The sequence below is a fragment of the Patiria miniata genome, unplaced genomic scaffold (genome assembly GCF_015706575.1).
Source record: "Patiria miniata isolate m_02_andy unplaced genomic scaffold, ASM1570657v1 HiC_scaffold_2, whole genome shotgun sequence".
NCBI lineage: Eukaryota > Metazoa > Echinodermata > Asteroidea > Valvatida > Asterinidae > Patiria > Patiria miniata.
Window position 1 is genome coordinate 8,705,863 of NW_024037058.1, and position 23,579 is coordinate 8,729,441.

A 23,579-nucleotide genomic window follows, 5' to 3' on the forward strand; every position below is an offset into this window, starting at 1 on the left:
GATTTGCGGAAAGTTTTGCTTAAGTGTTGGGAGGAACTTGTTTCATAAGTTATGTTATAAAACTCTTGTGACACTAGGGTTGATTGCTAGGAATATTTTTTAAATAGGTCACTCTCTGAAATTGAACTTCTGGCCCCATATGTTCCGGCGTTTTATGAAATTTCTCATAATAGCTTCTATTTTCAGGGGCCTCTGGACACCATTAAAATAATTTCAGTACTGATCCATAGATTTTGCAACATGATGTACAAGTTCAATATAAGGCAATTATTATTCATTGCCGCTATAAAAAGTGCAGCACCAGCCCAGGAATGAGGCGATCGGGGGGCTTAATTTGAAAAAACAATCACGAATGGGTATACTGCAGTAATTGGGAGATTTGTTGTGTTCTTTGAGAAACCGGAATTTAATGTTCCAGGCTAATTTGTGCGGGGTCGGTTATTGTTCCAAGTTAATTGAAATTTACCGGTGGCATCATTTGGCATTGTCACGTATGTGGTAATGGGGCGTCATACATGTAGTGGTGACAATGTCCAATTACATGTATTCCTTTTATGTGACATCTGTGAAGGCTCTCAGGCATGACTTCACGCTGTTGTGTGCCTTTACTTTGTAGAGAGCATTGTGATAACTTAATTGGCAGGCAGTGGGCAGTGAAATGTTTTAAACAAAGACGAAGTAGTTCATGTTAAGAGCCCGTAGACATAAATTCTGTTTTGAGATCATGACGACTCCACAGGAAAAAAAAAAAAGAATTCTGGTCACGAGCATCCCTAGAGGGGGGGGGGGGGGGGGGCATGGAGGATATGACCCCCCCCCCTTAATCGTTATTGTCGGCAAAATCGTTGTCTTGTCGGCAACATCAGCCCCGTCGGCAAATTTGCCGGATTGAAAACACCACATTTTGTCCGATACTGTCCATGATGTCCGATTTGAACGGCAGCCCCATAGGAAGACTGAAAACCCAATCCACACGTGGACCTGGCCAGGAATTGAACTCGGGCCATGGAGGTGAAAGGCCAGGAAGAACTTCTGCGCCAACCCGATTAAAACAGACAAATTGTGATCTGCAGTCTGTCAGGGAATAAAATTAGTCAGGCTGCGACTGACATCTGCACTTTTCCCGTCAATTTGTGTATCTGATCTTACAATCTCCAAGGAGATGGCACCATAACAGAAGAAAACGGGGATAAGTTACACGAACTTGCACGGCCTGCACGGCTAGCAACAGACACGCGTCGCAAGGATGCCGCTTTTAATAATAAAAAGTTCACACAAGGTTTTGTGATCATACCGTGAACCGTTTGGAAGAAACTTTGCTTTGTTTTGATGTCAGGCTAACGTCTTCATTTTGAATTCACCTAACTTTGACCTTCCGGTAGACCCGGAAGTAAAGGTCAAGCGAGTTTACGTACACGACAAAAAAATGTTAAGCAATTAATGGCCTATCTCAATGCACAATACAAACATCATTGATTATTTAGTTCAAGAGTTATAGGTGAAAGTAATTGGTCATTTTTCCACCTAAAATCGCTTGTAATTTGACACCCGATGACGTAATCATGAGGTCAGAGTAATATGCACCACTAAGGATGAGGGTCGATATATATTGAAAGTTCCTATCATAAACCGTTCAGGAGAAAACCCGCGGAAACGTGCTGTACGGAAAAAAAAAAAAAAAGGACTAGAGGTTCGCGTTTTTTGTTACAAACGCAGAGTGGTCGGGTAGACAACTATTTTATGAAACACTGTATATTTTAATTAAGAACAAAGGATTTCTAAATTAAATCCTTTCCAGCACAATCAATTATATTGTTTAAAAAAAATCATCTTTGGCGGTGTTATAAATTTCAGTAAACATTCTATGTACACATGCAAGTTATGTCTTGCTTGATGATGTCATTGTTCAAAAACGGGAAGTGAATATTGATTGAGTTCGGATTGGATAAATGCTCATTGTGACGTTAAATAACGTATGGAAATTTGGAAGTGTATGTATTCATAACACGTCACCTACCTTCCGGTTTGATGACGTCACAGTATTGGAAGAAAAGGTGAACATTGTAATGGATATCTTATATGGGCTCAGATCGACATGGATCAATTGATATATTTGAAATATAAAATATTATCGTTTTCAAATTCTCATAGAAATAAATTCCGGTCCGATGACGTCATAATTTGTAACCTTGCCAAGTTATCTGTGGTTAATCAAAGAATATCAAAGGGCGATTTAGTAAAATTTGAACGGATTGTTTTCAAATTAAAGAAAGCAAAAACTACTTTATGTGCCGCTAGGGGGCGCCCTTTCGAAAGATGACGTCATCACGCTTTTTTGTGTCTGGCATTCCTCACTAAACACTTTTACAATTTGTATGTGTGTAGTAAAATGCTTCCGCTTTTGAGTTGTTTTCGGTTTTTATTGCACTTCCGGTTACACCGGAAGTAAAGGTCAAGCGGTTTTGTGTCCGGGGACAAGATATGTTACTCACGGCATAGTCTACGACCTCACGAAAAAACGAACACAATTCTCTGTTTAGTTCAAAAGATATAGCGCAAACTATTTTGTCCAACTTTGCCCTTAGATCGCTTGTAATTTGATACCTGATGACATCATGATGATGTAACAAAATGTATAATATCTTCGTTACATGGTGCAAGTTCACACTAGGTTTTAGGATCATACCGTAAAGTGTTTGGAAGAAATTTTGCTTTGTATGGATTTCAAGCTTACGTCTTCATTTTGAATGCACCTAACTTTGACCTTCCGGTAGACCCGGAAGTAAAGGTCAAGCAAGTTCACGTACACGACAAAAAATGTTTATCAATTTATGGTCTGTCTGATTACAAGGTTTGAGCATAATTTGATCATTTTGTTGAAGAATTATAGATGAAAGAAGATCGTCATTTTTTCAACGAAAATCGCTTGTAATTTGACACCCGATGACGTCATAATGACGTCAGTGTAATATGCACCACTCAGAATGAGGGTCAATATGTGTTAAAAGTAACAAGTTCATATCATATACCGTTTAGGAGAAAACCCGCGGAAACGTGCTATGCAGAAAAAAACAAAGAAAGGAAGAAAGAAAGATTAATCGCAACAAATCCAAAGAGTGGTCGGGTTGTGCCCGACCACTCAACTATACATTTATTTGTACATATACGTTTTACTACGCTCTGGCAATTGAGGTTTAAACTAAAACTCTAGACGTTTCAGGTCTTCCACTCCAAGTGTTCCTGGGGGATTATTGGCTGTTTCGGCACTTTTGCCGAAACAGCCTTTGTTTTCGTTAAGATCTTTTTTTTTTTACTTTATTGGCTTTTCCGCAAAATGCGGAAAAGCCTTTCTTTTTGTTCTCATTTTTTTTTTTTTTTTTTTTTTTGGCTTCTTCTTTTTGTCGCCTTAACCCCATAGACTTTGTGCACGTTTTTTCTCAACGCCACTTTTGGCATTAATCTTTGTCATACATCATTCAAAGTTAGCATAAGCATAGTCCCTATAGCAAAGATGTGTCCCCAAGATTGACGTCATGGTGACGTCATCGACTAATTTATTATAGATTTTTGAATATTAAATTTTTCCCATAGACTTTGTACACAGAAATTAAAAAAAAATTGTCGATTTGCAAAGGGCATTTTTGACTCTTTGCCAGTAATTCATTTACACCAATCTTTGTCCAAGCAAAGACCCTAATTTAAACAACATTGTGTAATGATGACGTCATGATGACGTCATCAGGTGTGTATTTAGAGGCAATTAAATTGTGACACTTTTAATATTCAAAAATGCATAAGAAATCAACCGTACTCATCCGCAGTATTTTGTTGCCCGCAATGGTAGAATAGGTTGAGGTCTTTATTTCATTCAGTGTGCGTGAAATCACGTGACCCTTGCTTCCGGTCGAAAAAGGCCAACACCGGAAGTGGCTTATCATTTGAAAGTAGTAATAGATATAAACTTGCTTTCAACGGTGTTAGTCTCTTGGCCAATAGTATACTTCAAATCATCTACCGATGACGTCATGCAATCTTCGAGCGCCCTCTAGCGACAGGTTGAAAACTTTCAAAAATGTGTTTTGAATAGATGTCTGTGGCGAAGTTTGTCGGAATCGCCTAAATATTGGTGTTTATGATGACCTTGACCCCCTTAGAACGTGTGAGAAGTTTTAGGCGTATGACGTCATCAGACCGGCAGTTATAATGAAAAGACCTTTTTTCCTTTGAAACTTCCTGAAAAATCAACCATGGCACTTTTTATATTAGTTTTTACTTTAATTATCGATTTAAGGGTGGGTCTAAAACATATCAAAGCTTCGAGGTAATAAGCGAACTCAAACATGCCTTGCGCACGCTTAAAACTTTAGGTTGACAATACCTCTGCTTTAAAACATGCACAGGACGTCCACAATGTACATGTACATGCACGTATGTTGTACATACGCACATACATCGTATGTCAGTCAGCCTGCAGCGCACTTGTTGCTGAGGTCAAATCCTGACCATGGTGACCGTTTTAGCCGATTTTCGGCTAACTTTGACAAAACATGCACAGGACGTCCACAATGTACATGTACATGCACGTACGTTGTACATACGCACATACATCGTATGTCAGTCAGACCGCAGCGCACTTGTTGCTGAGGTCAAATCCTGACCATGGTGACCGTTTTAGCCGATTTTCTATGCTATGGCTAAGTTGTTATTTACAAACAAAAATATAGTTATAGATGAAAAGTGATGTGACGTCATCATGAGGTCATCATCATGAGGTCATCACATCACATGTAACATCAAAATTCAAAGACCTATGGGAATGTAATCATATATTTTACCCACGAGTTATTATCAACAGAACTACACATCCTTCCTGAATGGAACTTATACTTGAAACTTTACATGTCACATGTCACAAAAAAATACCGAAACAGCCCTGTGTTTGTCCACAAACGTAAGTCTAGTTTCTCTTGAGGCCTTTAACATTGGTAAAAATCTCCTCCCAATATTTTCAATATCTCTTCGGCTTTTGAATTCACAACTGCTCTTAAGACTTACTTGTTTCAGTTTAGCTATACATGTGTAGAGGTTTGGTGTGGCCAACGACCAATATCAAACTAACTTTACTGTCATAAGTTTGGTCGATCAAACGTCTCATTTTGCGGGACCTTTTGTTGAACTTTGACATTCAGTTTGAGTTCCATAAAAATTCTGACGAACTGCACTACGGTGGATACTGGTCCGTGCGTTTCGACAATTAAGATGTTTTTCTCATAACGAGTTCTCAAAAAATGACGTGCATACGAAAAAAAACCCCTACTTTTTTCTTTCTTTATATTGGTGACTATATACCTCAGGGAATATGCTCACTGGGGGTGACCTGGGTGATGATGTCGAAGATATTTTTGGGTGATGATCTTCAGCGAACATTAGGATAGGCCTAGGTTTTAACAAATTATTTAAAACAAAAACACCGGGGGACCACTCTTAAAGAGGCACTTTTTGTTCAAGAAAAAGAGTATTTTTGAAAAGGCGTGGCGGACGTTAAAATTACAATGATCGTGAAAACACGTAAATGCACGTTGGAAATAACAGGCCAAGTACACGATATAAATCCATTACTAGCCAATAAGCCTCTGTACTGATGACGTCACACTTTGTTTATGCTCTTTCCTACGGAGCCAGTTGGGGTCCACGGTCCACTGAGCACCCTAGGAAAGCACACACGTAAACAAATTGTGGCGTCATCAGTACAGAGGTTTATTGCAGTATCGAATCATGCAGGATACAGGAAAAACGTTTCTTATCCAGGGCTTACTATTGGAAACGGGGTTGGAAATAAAGTAAACACTGGGGACGAGGTTGCGTGTTCCAACAATTAGAACTATGATCATCAGGTGGTTTCCACTTTCGTTTGTGCCAACAAGAAATTGACAGGTGCTAAAAAGCTTGGTCCTTTCAGAAAACAAATCACCAGCCGGAATAGCTCAGTTGGGAGAGCGTCAGATCAGACTGAAGATCTGAAGGTTTCCAGTTCAATCCCGGGTTCCAGCAATTACAGCTATATTCCTTGATTCGTTTTCACATCCCCCCCCCCCGACAAGACACTGACAAAATATAAACATCTTGGTATCGACCTGTTCTTTGGCAAGTTTTAAATCTCTTGAAATAACTTGGGGGGGGGGGGGGTTGGTGGTTCGAGTTGTTCTTTTCAAGTTCAATCAAATAGGATTCTATTTGTGCAGAAGGAAAATAATATAGCCTTACAAAATAACGATATCTGTGGTTTGCATGGATGGATTTTCATTATATTTTCACCAATTGTAAACAAGACCATAGGTTTTAAAATAACATACAAATTTATACCTAGTTTGTCCACCTTTTGAACAAATCAGCGACGTCTTCATGCACAATGTTTATTGGGACACGCGCTGTATACAAGCAAATATTAAGTGTGGAAATTACATTGTGCAGGTCGAAAAATACATAGCCTTACCAAATCAAAGATAACTCTGGTTTGCGTGGTTGGATTTTCTTGATTGTTTCACCAATTATAAACAAGACCATAGGCTTGAAAATGCTATACAATTTGATTAGCTAGTCTGACCAACTTTTGAGAAAATCTGCGATTTCTTCATGCACATTGTTTCATGATTGGGACACCCTGTATATTACAGTTACTGAACCGAACAAAATCTTGTGTCATCTCATACTATTTTAAGTGCACACGTTAACCCACTCCGAAAGTTTACAGTTGCCAACGTTTCTCTTGTTTCCACCATGACAAATACTACAAAGAAATCAATTAAAAGAGCTGTAAGGAACCTACCATAAGCCAGGAAAAGTACAGTACTGATTAAAACTTGAGGAATAAAACATCGGATCTCACAACATATTTTCCACTGTCACTTACCCATCCCAAGTGATTCCCCTAATTCCATAATGATGTAATTTATCAAACTTAGCGGAACACTGTGTTGTTTTAACGTGTTCTCTTTATATCACTATCATACCCGTAGGCAATTAGAAATTAAATCAAGATCATCATCATTTTGATTTCTTAAAATGATCAAGATTATCTGCGAACAGTCTGTGTTCGTGTCGACAAACTCCTCATTCACGGGGTTATTATTTGAAAGACTCACGTTTCTCCTCCTAGAAAATGTGACGTGTTCTATCAATATAGGATATCTGGGCAACTTGACGATTAACAGGCTCTGAAGATTTCCCATTTAATTATTATTCAGTACCTCTTTACCCGGTGTTTGCCCAAACAGTTTAAAAGTTACGTTTCCATTGGGGCCCTGCATACATTACAAATTATCGAATAACGTTAAGCAAAGTACAATTTACAAGGAAAAGGTGAACTTGTAAAACAGACTACAGCCCTCAATATTTACAACTACAAGTACTTTAATTGAAATCTTGATACATATAAACTTAAGTACCCATAGTTCATTTCTAAACATTCCAGTATAAGGTACTAAATAACTGATTACGGGATGGGCGAAAACCCTATTGGGGAAAAACACGGTGAAATTCCGTGAGAATATAATGATTTCAGTTATTCATGCAAAGTATTCCATAAATTTGCAAAACTCACAGCGAAACTCATTGCAAATTATTCCTTTTTTTAGCGAAATGGACTTTCCATGCCATGTTAGTTGATTGTCTTGGTTTGTGGTATTGTGAAAAGATTCGTCATGTGCAAAAGAAACATATTGTTCAGACTAAACTTTTGAAGAAATAAAACTTGCCTTTGCCAAATTACGACGATTTGAAGTACCGGTATGCGATGAAAGGTGATGAAAAGAGAAACTGCCTTTTTACAGTTTTGGATTGTGTATTTTTTGACCTGATACACCAACTACAAAACGTCCAAAAATCATCTTAAGAATACAAACTAAGGCTTGAATCTTCCTACAGTAAATTTTTGAAACATATTTTGGATCTCAAATTTTCTAACATCTAAAAAATCTTAAAACAAAAATTGACCACATCGATTTAAAGTCACATCTCCATTTGCCTAGAGGTATCTGAATTTTGTCAGAACATGCCACAAAATGTTCTTTCTTCCCCATGTCAATCATGTCAGATATACTGCAAAAGAGTATAATTTTCTACTAATTGTACCTTTAGCAAGACACTTTATCACCATTAGTTATACCTCAGGGAGACATTTGACATTATGGAGACATTTTGGATGTTTCTCTAAGGCTTTAAGTTCTATTTAGAGGCAAATATGCTGGATTGATTGCTCGTGGTCAAAAACATGAATCTATCAAATTTCGCGAGGATAGGATAAAGTTTATAAATTGGGGTGAGGGGTCATGAAAGTTTGAATACTTTTGTGCACAACCCTATGGGAATGTCTCCCTATGGTACAATACGGCAATTATTTTGTAAGTAAATATAGGATTGGGATTGAATGAAAATTCTTTAAAAAACATTCATGATGTTGGGTATGAGCTTTGTCATTTTCACAATCAGTTTCATCAGTTTCACAGGAACCTAGCAAGTAGCAGTTTGTAAACTCAGATTCGCTGTTTTTTTTCCGAAGCACAGTGGAAACATTTTCAGTAAATGTAAATTCATACCCGGAGTCTTATGTAATAAACCAACTACATGTACTTTGTCTTGTTTGGATTTCTGCATGAACTGATCCGTGGTAATGAGATTGTATAGTCACGCAGGTTATGTCGCAATATATATTATACTGGGTCAATGATGAAAAATATCTTACTCTCTAGAAAATTTCACTGATATTAACATAACAATTTTTTTCTAGAAGTTGTTAACACACGTAGTTTCATGTTTATTCTTGAGCTGGGTATGAGCGCAAACACTCTAAAAAAACAAATGCATGTTAGATTTGACCCAGAATCCGGGTTGTATATTTTGGCCTGACACTTTTCCGGATCAAATTGACACTTTTCACGGTCAAAATAACCAGGTAAATGAGTCAGAGTAGTGCCATTTTGACCCGGAAAAGTGTAAGGCCAAATAGAAGCCTGATTCTGGGTCAAATCGGACCCGTGAGTTTGAAGAGTTCAGGAAGGAACCAGACTCTTGGAGGATCAGGAGTCAAACTGAAATGATTCACGTGGTCTCCAAACGGCAGTAATTTGTGCGCACCTGCGCACCTCAGTCACGTGGTCCACAGAAATGCATGAGGCATCGAGTCAAAACCAACATGGCGACCATGACGACAGCAAGAGCTCCCATGCCCAAGAAGGCGAACTCGTACGCTCCCATGACATCGTGGATCCAACCTGTAAACAAAATTGTTCAACCGTCAACAATGTTCAACAAAATTGTTCAACGATCAAATGAATTCACAATCATTCATCAAATTTGATATGCTTGTTACTATAATAATGTCGTGCATAATAATAGCGCCTTATACCAAATTATTCACAATTATTTAGCGTGTTTAACAGGCCATGGGAACAGTTTTGGCAGCAACTCGAGACCAGCGCATTCTTGTCTCTACCTTCACAGGTACCCATTTACACTTCTGGATGGAGACAGGCAATTGTAGTAAAGTGTCTTGCCCAAGAACACAAGTGCCATGTTCCCCGTCAGGGTTCGAACCCACGCACCGCGGCACATGAGTCGAACACCGTAACTATTGAAACACAGCGCTCCACAACAAGATCGTTTCGATTTCTTCCATTAAATTAATTCAACAGAAAAAAGCTTGACCCATTCGATTCGATTTATTCAGAATGACTGTTTACTAAAAGTCTATCATGCATCTTGTCTAACGATGGTTTAGCCGATTTATTGTCGTCACGGGGTACTCCTATATGACATAACTGCCCGGATCTCAAGTGACAGTCAGTCAGTTAGTGAGTCTGTCAGCAAGTCAGACAAAGATGACGTTGGGCTGGTCCCTTTGGATCAGCAAAACACGCCTGTTCACAACACCTCTTTCATGACTATGCACTCACCGCCGAAGAAACCACCTAGAAGCTGCCCTCCACCATGGGACAAGAACAGCCAGCTGTAGGCCGAGGTTTGCTGGTCTCCAGTGATTTCCCGCATCACGACAAAACACAGCGGGTATATGGCCCCGATAGCGATCCCTGAAACCGTGGCAAGTACCGCTATGGCCACGTATGATGATGTAGCCAGAGGATTGAGGCCGCAGCACACCGAAAAGACCAAAGACGACAAGGCGAGGAGAGAAGAAGCTTTGATGAGGCCACAGTCTACCAAAAACCCGTGTCCGAGTCGTCCGATAAGAGCACCCAGGCCGCCGTAAGTGGCCAAGAACGCCGATGGCTCGTCGCCGAAGCCTAGCTCCAGGCCTTGGGGAATGAGGAACAGATGCCACATGCTGTAAAGCATGCCATTCAATACACAGGCTACTTGGTAAATGATGAATATAGGGTCAGCTAGGGCCCGAGTGTCGAACCGCTCGCGGATAACTTCCAGAATAATTGAGAACACTTTTTTGAAATTCACGCGACTCTTCTTCCTATCTGGCAGCAGGCGGTCGTCAAATTGGTTTCTGAGCTCTGGGGTAGCAGCGTCAGCATCATACGTCTGGCCCGGCAACCGACTGTAGTTTGTTCGCATAGGATGTAGAGGTCTGAGTAAAGCCCCACACACCACGTAGTTGAATGAAAATGCACCCAAAAGTGCAAAGGCGGTTCTCCATCCATACTCTTCAACCAGGTATTCCACCAACGGGGGGATCACCATCATGCCTATCGTCCCTCCGCACAGAGATACGCCATTGGCGGTGGCGAAGCTCTCTGGAAAATAGTCCATCAGAGGTTTGACTGATGATACTTGTATGAAAGCCAAGCCGATACCTGAAAACAGGGCAAAAAGAAAATCCGTCCATTAAGCCAATTATGGATAAAATCGGTATTACATTCACTGAGCGCATTTTCAAAGTACACTTACGCTTGGAGGTCCTGATGAGCATTACTTTCTGCTCTATCAAATGCTTCGTTAGATTTCATGAAATAACGGGAAGCCTTTTGGCAAACTTGTATGACTCATGACTCGGACTCTGTATCTGCTCGTCCACGTACAAACACCATCTTCTGGTTGTCGCATACGTTGGTCGGGTCAAAAGTCTCAAATTAGATTATGGGATGAGCTTATAGCGATGACTTTTTTTATGTTGATGGCATCTATCCTAATTTTGAATGTATTGACGTCCGGTGCACTTCTTGTGTCAAGATCAAGGAGGTTTCATTCTGGGATTGTCTTTGGGTAAAGAGAGTAACGGTAGCAGTCCTTTTTTGAAGTGATGACATTATATTTGAAAGCCCCTGTTTGTCTGGTTTGACTCGAGTCCGAATCGAGTCCCAGTTTCCGTGACCCCGGCTAGAACTCGAGTCGCGATGACATACGAATCGGACTCGGACTAGGACTCGGACTCGAACCTGCGGACCCGGACTTGGACTCGACCTGCGCGACTCGGGACTCAACTAAAATTACCATAAATCACTTATTTTTCAAATAATATGATCACAAATTATTTTGAAGACGATCCTCTCCTGAGCAAGTAATACAGTCTGTTCGGCGCAGACATAATTAATTAATATATAAGAAACAATTAGCCAGCTGCACGCACTGTGTATGCCTATAGGTCTACACAGCGCGTGCAGCTGGCTAATTAACTGTTTCCGATATATTAATTTGGGAAATCAATGTATCGAAAAATTATGAACCTTAAATGCAACTCCATAATAACAGTTTGGCCACAAACCGGATGTCATGTTTAGCATCAAGAAACATCATAACAGAGCAGGGGCTGATTTAAATTTAGGGCGGTGGTTGTCGTGGTTGTTACTTCCGTCTGCAAATGTTAATAAGTACGTGTTATTGAAAAATGCCGAATTTCCTTAAGCTCCGTATAATGACGCATCTATAGCAAAACGCGATTCATTATTTCAGGCCTATTTGGTCCCAGTATATCCTGAATCCAACAACTTCAGCCACCCTCTCCGGCCCCCAACCCTGAAAAAAAATCTGGGACTTTCATACTCAAAGAACTCCCTTTAATATTGAATTCATCATTCAAGATGTTTACAGTCCCATGCACCCGTAAATCACCCTCGAAAAGGTTTGACAAAATTCGACAAGCTTATTGTAAGAACTGATTGTGGCTGATTAGTAGGACAACTGCAACAGTTAACAGGGCATATCAAATTAAGTTTCAACAGCACTGCGGGTTGCATAATGTTTATTGATTGACAAAAATAGCACAACAAATCGGTAAATTAAAATCAGACCTTTTACTAAAGTATCAAAAGATTACCGCTAGCGGAAAGTCAAGCAAACCACCTGTTGAATGTGCAACGTTATGTCGCATTAATTAACGAACGATTATACTGATAGCAGACAACAAGACGTCTGGTATAGCGTCACCATTTGCAGAAAAATATACCTTCCCCCAAAGTACGGAATCAAATGTTTTAAAGGAAGGTTATTTTTAACTTAAAGGTAGAGTACATGTATATTATTTGTCATTTGTGCATTTTTTTCGTTTGAAGCAACACAAGTGCTCAGAATCTAAAGATGGGTGCTTAACAACTAACCTGATAAATCTTAGCTCAGTGTTTGCTGTATATTCTGAGAAAACAATATTCTAGGATCTCGATTTCAATTCGAAACTTGCCGAGTCATGTTTTAAATTGCGACCGAGATCAGCGTCCGAGACACGTTCTCATCACTGATCTCTATATAAAGACTGGATAGCGGATATGCATACAACATTCACACAGTAGACTTTGCATATTGACCAATTCGCCGCCGGTCTCACGAAGATGGCCGCGCATAATACGAACGTTCTACGCGTAAATACGCGCGCGTTGTATCAACAGTTGACGCGCATTTTGGTCACGTACACATATTATGATGTTCTAAAAGGAACACATTTCCGTAGTGATTATTTTTTCAAAAACGCCGAAAAAGTGATTTGCGGCATTATAAAAGTAACCACTACGTTAGAAAAATTGTAGTAAACCTTGGTCAGTTGGTCAGTGGTGGTGGCCAAAATATAAGTCAAGTGAGCCGCGACGTTACAAAAGAAATCATGCTGTCTATAAAGACGGCAACTTGTCCTTTGTAGATCACCAGCCGGTCTCACCAATATGGCGTCAAATTCGTACATTGTGCGGCTCTTTATTAGCTATCCAGTCTTTATATAGAGATCAGTGGTTCTCATTCAGCCAATTGCACCTTCGCAATGTCACGCACTGAACCGATGAATCTTGTAACTGCGCGCGTGTGCGTCATGTCAACGCTTACGCCCTCCCATTCACGGTTTTGTTGCATTAAAAACGAACTACTATAACGGATATTTCTATTAAAAAAATGCGTATTTAGACGCATTATTGGAAATGACCTTCCTTTCTTGTTTTTTCAAAATGACAGCATTTTACCATTACTATTTAAAAACCAAGTACGCTTTTCAACAATAATTTCGTCAGTTACTTTTTGGGTAGCTGCAAATAAAACTCAAGCTTTCAATCTACATTTACTTATAACGTCAAAAGTGTTAGAACTTGACAAATGCCAAATCTTGCAGCTACGTTTCCGCAGACGACCTCGCTCCCACCAGTGGCGTAAATCCGTGTGGACGAGTGGGGACATTAGAGCATCCAGCTTTTTAGTCCCTGTTGAGCGGGCGGGGGCGCAAAATAAAGACTTTACTGTATCGACGTCTGAACCGTCTTAAAACCGCCTTCAAAAAGACGCGAGGCCGGGGAGGGAAGTTGCCAAACAATCCTTGCATTGCCCGGCCGTCGAAATTCGAAGGGGGAAGGGGGAAGGGAGGGAGGGGGAGGAAGGGGGAGGGAGGGGGAGGGAGGGGGAGGGAGGGGCGGGGCTGGACACTACACGACACATGTTCTTGATACACTGTAGTGGATTTTAAGCAAACTTGAGAGCTTACGCCTAGCCTTCCATCAAAACGATGCATCTAAAGCATTTCTACTGTTCTCCATTTTTCAGTGCTATTTAATACATTTGGGCTGTTGGAAAGTTAGAAAATAGCCTTAAAACCGGCATTATTTTATTTCTCACTTCTCCAATAATGAGGTGGGGGTGATCCAATGGGTCACCCCCAGTCAAAAAGTGGGGGGATTTATCTGCCCCACCCCCACCCCACCCCGGGATATACGGCCTTGGCTTGAATCTTATAATGACATAAACTTGATTCTTTTATGACATATCAAAACAAATACAACATTTTAACTTGGCTCGGGAAAGATATATTTTTATGCTGCATCGGTGTTGGCAGATTGTAATATGATTCGCCCTGCTTCACGGAACATAATCAGCCTATAAAAAATACGGACGCTTCTCATCATACCATGTTATTATGCCCAAATGATGTATTACTGTTTTCGTTAAGATAAACTTTTTCATGAAGATAATTATGCATACTTATCAAAGCAAACAACACCCCCATTTGGGTGATGGACGAAGAAAAGGACGCAGCCACTGTAGTAGTACCAGCTAGTAGTCCTCCTGCGATAGTAAGCTTGCGGGAATCCCATACCTTCACCAGGGCACCAACGAAGGGACCTTAAGATCAAGAATAAAAGAAAATGGGGAATAGTTGAATCATGTTAAGAAAAAAAACAGTAGGATTAACTAGAAAAACCAATTCACACACTTGCAATGTGGTACTTTCAGCAGCGTACACTGCAAAAACTGAATATTCGGTATCTATATAGGACAACACCAGTAAAATTTAACACCAGATGGTCCTATATAGATACCAATGGTGTAAATTTAACACTGCAGTTTTTGCAGTGTAGCCGGGGCACGCCAACATAAAAAACCCACAATCATCGGCCCCAGTCTCCCCCAACTGGAAAATCGACCCATCGAACCCACCCACGTCACCCACGACCGTTTTTTTATGATTGTGCTGTATGCCTCGCCGTTTACAAGGTGTAAAATATATATATTTTTCAAGGCTTTATGTCATTCACAAAAAAATATGATTGCCATAAAAAGGGTTTTTTTTTTTACTTTAGAATATTATTGGGTTATATTGATCAAAGTGGGCACTTTGCTAAAGAAATCTGTATTTGTAAAGGTACAAATGGACAAAATTTGCAAAATTTGTTTACAAAATTGCCGATTCGAGGAAACTACAATAAATCTGAAGTAGGTTAATCAACAACTAAGATGAAAGTTTTGAGAACACTTTGTGCAAGACTTTGTGTGTCTTCGTTTTCTCGACTCAAAGCGATGGTTTGGGTCCTCACATTTGCAAGGCAATGCTGGTTACTCCTCTTTCCTCGATAAAATGACTGCATATATATGCGTACTGATTTCACAGGATGCTTGATCGGTAAATAATTCTCTTGAACTATTGAGCCATTAGCGAGCAAGGAATTCTTATGTTGGGGTGAATTTGTTTGGGTATTATATAACTTGCTCTCATGACTGTTAGAGAACAAAACGCATATTTTCACTTCGAGATTGACGACTTGAAATCTTTCGTAAAACATACAAGAGAGGCCAAACATTAAAAACATTTCTAAAATTTGCATTTCTTTGTGGGACAAAATTTAAAAAAAAATTGTGACAGTTTGATTTTTCTGGGTGAAAATGAAGTGTCACGGTTTTCTTTATTTATGTAGAAGAAATATACTTTCTGTAAGGGAAAACAATATGTGTACACTTTAAATCCCTTTATCTAAACCTCCAAAAGCAACTGTGACTTACTCCAACCAACACAGACTTATTTTATGACGAGAAGAAAAACATATATTCCCTTGCATATTACTTGGCTTGGTTTTCACCGAACTTACACAACTTCAAAGTTCATTGTCATTAAAATCATTGATATTCGTATCTTTTTTATTGAAAAATGGGAAACATCTTTGTAGTAGTAAACGTAACAAAGCAGCAATTTGTAAATAGAAACGATACCAAACGCACTTGTTTGTCGCACTGATCTTACTGTGAACTCAAATGCAGTGCCAGCATTTGTATGTCTGGGCCATAAAACCTTACTAGATTAACAGCCAACTAGGCCTTAGCAGGATACTCAAATGCCTAGTAGTCTACTATGGAGTTGACAACTAAATTGTTATGCATGAAACCTTACTAAGAACCTTGCTAACTAGTTTCATACTAGGGGCATTTAGTTACATACCTGAGTAACTGGAATTGGGCGCCTTTGGATGGAAGGGCATGTATGGAATGTGATGACAACAGATACAATAGCGTGACAGGTGTATTAGGCTAATCCATGTCCGGCACTTACGTGGATTAGCAAAAAAACCCATTTTTTCTGATGTCTATTTTGTGTGTGAAATGTTCAGATTCGTTTGCACTCGTTTGCGTATCAAAATTTCAACATGAAATTTCACAAAAATTTGACATCTGAAAAAGGCAGCACTTTCTGATTAGCCTATAAAGAGGGTGAGTATGCTTCTAAAGCAAAAATAAACTACAAACTAAGCTTAATGTGAAAATCAAAGTTTGACAAAGTTCGACATGTTTTTGTACACGGTGGAAGTGTGGCCTTTATTTACGGATGTAGTCCAGTAAATTGGCCACATTTATGGGGCTAGTTCCAGACATGCCAGATGTTTCTTCACAGTTAATTGATATATTATTTTTGTTAAACTGGTTGTTTTACGTGTCAGTCTATTTTCTTGTATTGCATGTTTTCCATACCTTAAGGTTCATTTAAGGAATCTCATACACAGTATTGAGACTCCTAAATTTTCGGAAAATCACTAACTATAAAGCACTTAAAACTTATGGCCTCGACCGATAGACTTACCGAAACTCAGCAGGCCAAAGCCTAGTAGGAAACTGCTGACCAAACCAGCCACTGCCGTACTGGTGGAGAAACTGTCCACAAAATGGGGTAGGAGCACGCCCAGCGACTTGAAACTACCCAGGCAAATGAAGGTCCAAAAGAAGCGAGAAACTATGATCATCCATCGCCAAGGGTGAGGAGGTGACGGTGGTACGGCCTGCCTGTCCATTTTGACCCGATGGGAGGGACACAGAGTGGACTTTACTGAGAACTGACTGTGAATAGTATCCAAGGGATAATGCCACTGGTAATAGGCTTTACACAAGAAGATCCGCTCTTAAAAACCTTCAGTCCCATAAGTAAATATCACGCACCAGTGCAGTTAACGTGTGTGCCCGCTTGAGCAGCAAGCCATGTGAAGGCCATTCATTTTACCGCGCTTAGCATATTCAAAAGCTAAAAAAAGATGTAAACGTCGGGAGGCCAATTACAAGCAAATTTTATGCATCCCGTGACATTTTGGCTGGTGTACCCTATGTTACAAAACTCTCCTGGTGCGCTTGGTGAAGTCTAAATTGTGTGCCTATTGTTTTCAATGAACACGATCGAAGTTGGAAGCCCGGTTCATACTCAGCGCGAAAGCGAAAGCGACCACGAATTTGTGACGTCATGGCAAATATTCGCGCTGCGAATTCGTAAAAGTTGAACATATTTCAACTCGGGCGAATTTCGCAGCGAACGTGCCACGACGTCAAAGGTTCAAATCAAATCTCCACAAGGTTATCACGAAATAGATATATGGACTTTACTCAAAAACTAGGAATTTCCAAGGTATGTTGATCCGTCGCAAATGAAAGAGTTTTAGAAAAGGGATATGAAGTCCGAATTTCAGCCAAGGAAATTAATTCTGGTTAAAATAAGAGCATTTTGAAACTATACTTTCAAACTCGAAAACTTTACTACACGAGAACAAAGAAATGTCTCCACAAGGATACAAATTTCAGTATGGGTGCACACATGCGGTGTCCCGTCCAAGGGGCACTCAGAAGTGGTAAAAGCGCGCCCTCCTTTGTTGGCACACGGCGTCCATACCGGCCGGCCGACTAGTCTGAGTATCACCCGTTCGGGAGCCCTATCTATCCAAGGCATTCGCCGTGGTCTATTACATCATACCGGCCGACCGGCCTACCGGATGAAATCAAACGTTTTTTTCGCATCCTATTTCGCCTCGTCCCCAGTGCTTATTTTATTTCCAACCTCGTTTCCAATAGTAAGCCCTGAATAGCAGGGGCGGCGGAACCGGGGGGGGGGGGGGAAGCTGGGGGCATTTGCCCCCCCCCCCCCTCAGATTTTCCCAAGTGCCCCTTTTGCGGCCGTAAATGTGCCCCCTCGAACAGTAAAGTGCCCCCTCAAGATACTACAAAAATGCCCTTAAAGTATCTTAGTATTTCTTAGAAGTAACTACATCCCAATAATGGTATAGATATTGTTAATATAAACGAGGAATATGCAAACCAAGTCCCAAAACCCATACAATACGCCCTGAAAATGGGCACATAATGCATATTTAGCAAATAATCATTGGTTTTGAAAAGCGCCCCCTATGTTGGAAGATGGTCCCCCCCCCCCCCCCACACACACTATTTGATTTTACGGAGGCCAAGTGTCCGGTGAAAAAAACGTGTCGACATTTCAGCACGGTTTTGCAAGTGCCCCTTTTTGGTGATGCCCCCCAGTTTCAAACCCGTTCCACCGCCGTTGCTGAAAAGGAACTTTCTTCCTTTATCCTGATTCGAAACCGCAATTTGCTAATAATGGATTTATATCGTGTAGTTGGTGTTGTTATATTCAACGTGCATTACGTGTTTTCACGATCATCGCAAATATAACGTCCACACCTTCTCAATAATACTCCTTTTCTTTCAAGTTTGCTCTTATAAATATGAAATGTGATACTGCATATTGGCGGGAAGATTGTAACATTTCAACTTAAAAAAAAATAGTGTTTTCATAACTCACGGCGCGACGAATTGATGGTGTTTTTACCGGTTCTCCAGACACCGCACACAAAAACAAACGCTAATGTAACGCATATGCAGGCACCAAACTATTCTCCATTTGCATACGTGTTCAGAAACCTTGCACGTGCGAATGATCCAATACCAGGGTGAGAACAGGTAGTGGTGGGCGCGTACTGCTCGACACCCTGCTGGGAACGAGCCTTGCGCCGGATCCGATTTTGCCGGACGCAATATGCTAATCAATCAGATTAACGAAGGAAGTCACACGGATGTCATCATGTGACTAGTCATCAAATGACCAATCATCACTTGACCGATTATAGGAGGGAATCGGGCATGTGTGCGGGAAACGCTACTGCCGGTCACCGCAAAGGTGAAAAAAAACACCGTACGGGCGGGAATATGGTAAAATTGAGCAGCAGCAGGCTTTCGGTCAAACCAGTGAGTTTGTAGTCTGAGTATCACCTGTTTTCCACGGAGCCAAATCTCCTGCATAACGTCTGATATGTCAAATATGCAGATATATGCAAGCCGCGCGCCAGCCAATCAGAGTCGACACTAAATCGTGACGTCATTTCATTCCCAAATCAGAACTACTGGTTTGATTGGTCAATTCGAATGCAGTGTTTTGTAATTCAACCACAGCCGGCCGGGCGGCAATTTTTTTCTCCCAAACGACATCCATCCTGGTGTACGCTATGGCGTTTTGGACATAACTTTTATAAAAACATAAGAAGAAAATATAACATTAGAAAAAAAAGTGAATTTGAACGTTATGAAATTCGAAATTTATTTCCCTTTTAAAAATAATCCTCCGAAGCCTCAGGTTAGAAAAGGAAAACAATTCGGGTGCAAAACCGAGATTCAAACCTGCAACCTCGCGGTGCAAAATACTTGCGTGCGTATCATAAAAGTATCGTAGATGGCGCTTAACAATCATGTATGCGGATGTCGTTTGGGAGAAAAAATTCGCGGCCGGGCGCGTACGTGTCGTGTAACTTAATGGGCCTTATTCACGAGTCGGCCATATTGAATTGAAAGTGAGGTACAATCTTAATTTTTGGAACTTGCGAAGAGAAATGAAAGCAAGTTAATTCCTAATTAATTCCAGTCTGCTTCAATGAATAATTTTAAATTTGTAATTGAAAATACCCTAATGTTTAAAGCCAGATTTACAGCGGAACCCAGTGGCATCTTCGGACGAAATTAATATAATTATTTTATGGAATTAAATGATACAGAAGTTCAAGTAACTGGGAAACCCCATAGTTATTGCACTAGGCGTGCAAACAGAACTAATCTCAAACAACCTAAAATGATATTCTACTTAAAGTTCTAGAAGGCACGTTCTTAAAGCCACATTATGTGCAAATGTGTATAAGTTTGATTAATTTTGATAATACCTTTAATTTACTCAGACATTTTGCAGATCTATAATGACGCGTCGAACGAAGCAATGTGTAACAATAACGACCGATGACTTTAAAGTAAAACAACTACACTGGTAAAAACACCCCTATGTCTCGACAACCCGCACATAAGATTATGTTACTCCTGGTTAGGTTTAGGCAGCGGCGGCGGAACGGGTTTGAAACTGGGGGGCATCACCAAAAAGGGGCACTTGCAAACCCGTGCTGAAATGTCGACACGTTTTTTTCACCGGACACTTGGCCTCCGTAAAATCAAATGGGGGGGGGGGGGGGGGGAATTAAGAATCCACACTTGCGATTGTATTTTTGACTTAAACCGTTGCGTCAACAGAAGTATTGGAAAGAATGCTGCAACCTGACGCCACTTTTTTCATCATCATCTCAATAAATGCCATTTGTTGCAAAAATGATGATAAGACATGAATCTGGGACTGACAAATGTTTCCAAAATTCTTAGGAAATACTTGAAATGACTCTCCATAGACGTTGTACACAAGCGCGGAAGTGGCGTCAGGTTGCAACATTGTTTCCTGACGTGTTTTAAGTGTATCGACACACAGGCTCCTTACGTCAAAATGGATATAGTTCAGACGACGATTTCTTTCTGACTATAAGTAGATTTTGCAGTGCAGTGAAAGCGGAAAATCTGACAGTGAAGATGCATTGGTAATTTTCGAAAAACAAATTTTCACGCAGACGGTCCTATTCATGCTCATTATGGAGAACAATTGTCCGACATGTTCAAAGTGTGGATTCGTTATTCCGAATCCACACTTTACTAAAGATTCGTCGTTCCGAATCCACACTTTGTGACCAGTGTAAAAGATTCGTAGATCCGAATCCACACTTTTAACAATAGTGTGACGTCATAGCAATGGTTTAAAGAGATTTATTAAGACTGAAGTTAAAGTTAAGTGTGTGCGTGAGTTTGTTTCTGCATTCAATGGGGGACGTTGAACAATAGAGGACAATAGGGTTCCCAATTCCCAAAGGTTCCGAATCTCTAATCGTATATGTAACATATGGGAAGGACGTCTTCCTAAAATTGAGTACAAACAATACAGGGACAATAGGGGTCCCCGATTGCAGGCAAATACACCCGTACATACAACGTATGGTATCAGATCTCGATAGGTTGTTTAATCATCCACTGGATTTGTGCGAAGCAACGCAGGCCAACAACGTAGGCGATGGCAACATGAGGAAACAACATAAAAAGAAAGGCAATGTAAAATAAGTCGACTATTCCCTTAAAGTTAATCAAGACCGAAATTTACACATGTACATAATAAACGTACCGCAAGTAGAGGGCGTCCATTAATTTATCGAATGGAAATTCAAAAAACAGCCTGCCCTAAATGTACCCATTAATCTATCCATTTATACACACTTTATGTTGTCACATACAAGCTGTATACCCTAAGAAGTTCTATTATATAAATCAGATGAAATTAACAATTCAAGCAAGAGATCATTATTTCACCTGGATTTGTGCGAAGCAACGCAGGCCAACAAAGCGGCGATGGCAACATGAAGACTGCCAAAGCCGCCACATGGTGGCGCTGTTGCTGTACACCGGTCTACTCACAAGTACGTCTGACATTTATTTATTTATAACATTTCTTTACCCAGGGGTATGTCAAAACAGCTGAAAACTGGTTTCCATTGGGGCCCGGCATACAATAAAAGTTGGCTGCAAATATTATGTATACAAATTCAATACATTACAGACACAATACAATACAATACAATACAATGGGATTTTAGTGGGTGCCAAATTAGTTAATTGAATAATAAATTGAACAGTTTCTGTGGCTAACTTTGCCTAAAAGATTTGGTTTCTGTGGCTTACTAAATGATTAAGTTTTTGTGGCATTCCTTACATAAGCATGAACTAAATAGCAATAAAGGAAACTATACAACGGAATAAAGGAAACTATGTATTTGAACATACATTTTACTACGCTCTGGCACTTGAGGTTTTAACTAAAACTCCAGACGCTTCAGGTCTTCCACTCAAAGTGTTCGTGGGGGATTATTTCTCATGTACATGTAGGCCTTAAACATTGGTACAAATCTCCTCCGAATACTTTCAATATCTCTTCGGCTTTTGAATTCAAATCCGCTCTTAAGACTTACTTGTTTCAGTTTAGCTTTACATGTATAGAGGTTTTGTGTGGCCAACGACCAATATCAAACTAACTTTACTGTCATTAGTTTGGTCGATTAGTTATGTTGCATAATCTGTTTTTTTTTCCAACTTTGTATGTTACGCCATAGGCGTCAATCTCTGGCGGTTCCCTGCACTTGATATAATATTCATTATAAAATTGAATTATTATAACTTTTATTAAGAAAAATTCTACGATTTGTTGCAGCACTTTTTTGTTATTGACAGTTTTCTGGGTATAACATTGCGCTGACCCTTCATCAGATATGAACAGCCTACACAGAATCTGGAGGCTAAAGAGGCTGAAACTTACCACCAAGCTTGGTATATACAAGACATGCGTCACTCCTGTCCAACTATAGACTATGGCTCAGAAACCTGGACCCTGCTGAATTCTGATCTCAGAAGACTTGAGTCATTTCACCTAAGGTGTCAACGCGCGATCCTAGGCATCCAGTGGTACGACTTCGTCAGCAACAACGAGGTCTTCCACAGAACAAGATTGCCAACCATCATCCACCAAATCCAACATCGCCGCACCGCCTTCTTCGGTCACGTCGCTCGCCTGGCTGACAACATCCAAGCAAAAACCGTTCTGGGCATCGCCATCAATTCCAAGAGAGGTCAACGGCCAACTTCCGGCTGGAAGACCCTTTGCCGTCCAAGATCATCTTGTTTGGAACAACTCGAACGGCCTAGCCAGATTGACTGCATGTGGAATGAGGCTGTATAGGACACGGGCACAGGAGATCGGCGGGACGGACCTATGCTGTCTAACCCAATAAAATAATGTTGAATTTGTTTTTCAACATAATAAGCTCAACCATAAACCTTACAAAATTCTACTTTTTTTATTTTTAAAGATGATCTACCATTAGAAACTGCAGACAGTTTGTGTACTTCCTGTATTAGGGAGACACGTTATCATCAACCTTAGGGAGACAATGCATATTATAGGGAGACACTTTGAAGTCCTATTTTCTAGGCAAATTTTCACCGTCGTAAACAAGTTAAATGGATTACGCGTGATGCAAAACCTCAATTGACACTTTGGCGAGGGCATCCGCTCCGTTCACAAGTACCCCCTCACCGACAAAGAAAGTACATTTGGATTGAGGGTAACTCTTCATCGTTCAGTTATTTTTTTTAAAGACTAGTTTTGGAGGAGCGCTTGAACTCCCTCCTGTAAGAAAAAATTCACT

The 23,579-nt window shown here is 40.3% G+C and overlaps 2 protein-coding genes across 2 annotated transcripts; one reads left to right on the top strand and one right to left on the bottom strand.

Moving 5' to 3' along the window:
- Positions 1–6,891: 6,891 nt before the first annotated feature.
- LOC119726302 (monocarboxylate transporter 13-like) lies at positions 6,892–17,182 on the bottom strand. Its single transcript, XM_038197943.1, has 4 exons — positions 16,778–17,182; positions 14,413–14,553; positions 9,951–10,820; positions 6,892–9,269 (listed from the first exon to the last, which is right to left on the bottom strand). Exons 1-4 carry the CDS (start codon positions 16,983–16,985, stop codon positions 9,142–9,144), a joined length of 1,347 nt encoding a protein of 448 aa, XP_038053871.1. The 5' UTR covers positions 16,986–17,182; the 3' UTR covers positions 6,892–9,141.
- A 5,532-nt stretch (positions 17,183–22,714) lies between these two features.
- Positions 22,715–23,110, top strand: LOC119726920. The gene has a single exon (XM_038198770.1). It carries the CDS (start codon positions 22,715–22,717, stop codon positions 23,108–23,110), a length of 396 nt encoding a protein of 131 aa, XP_038054698.1.
- The last annotated feature ends 469 nt before the right edge of the window (positions 23,111–23,579 follow it).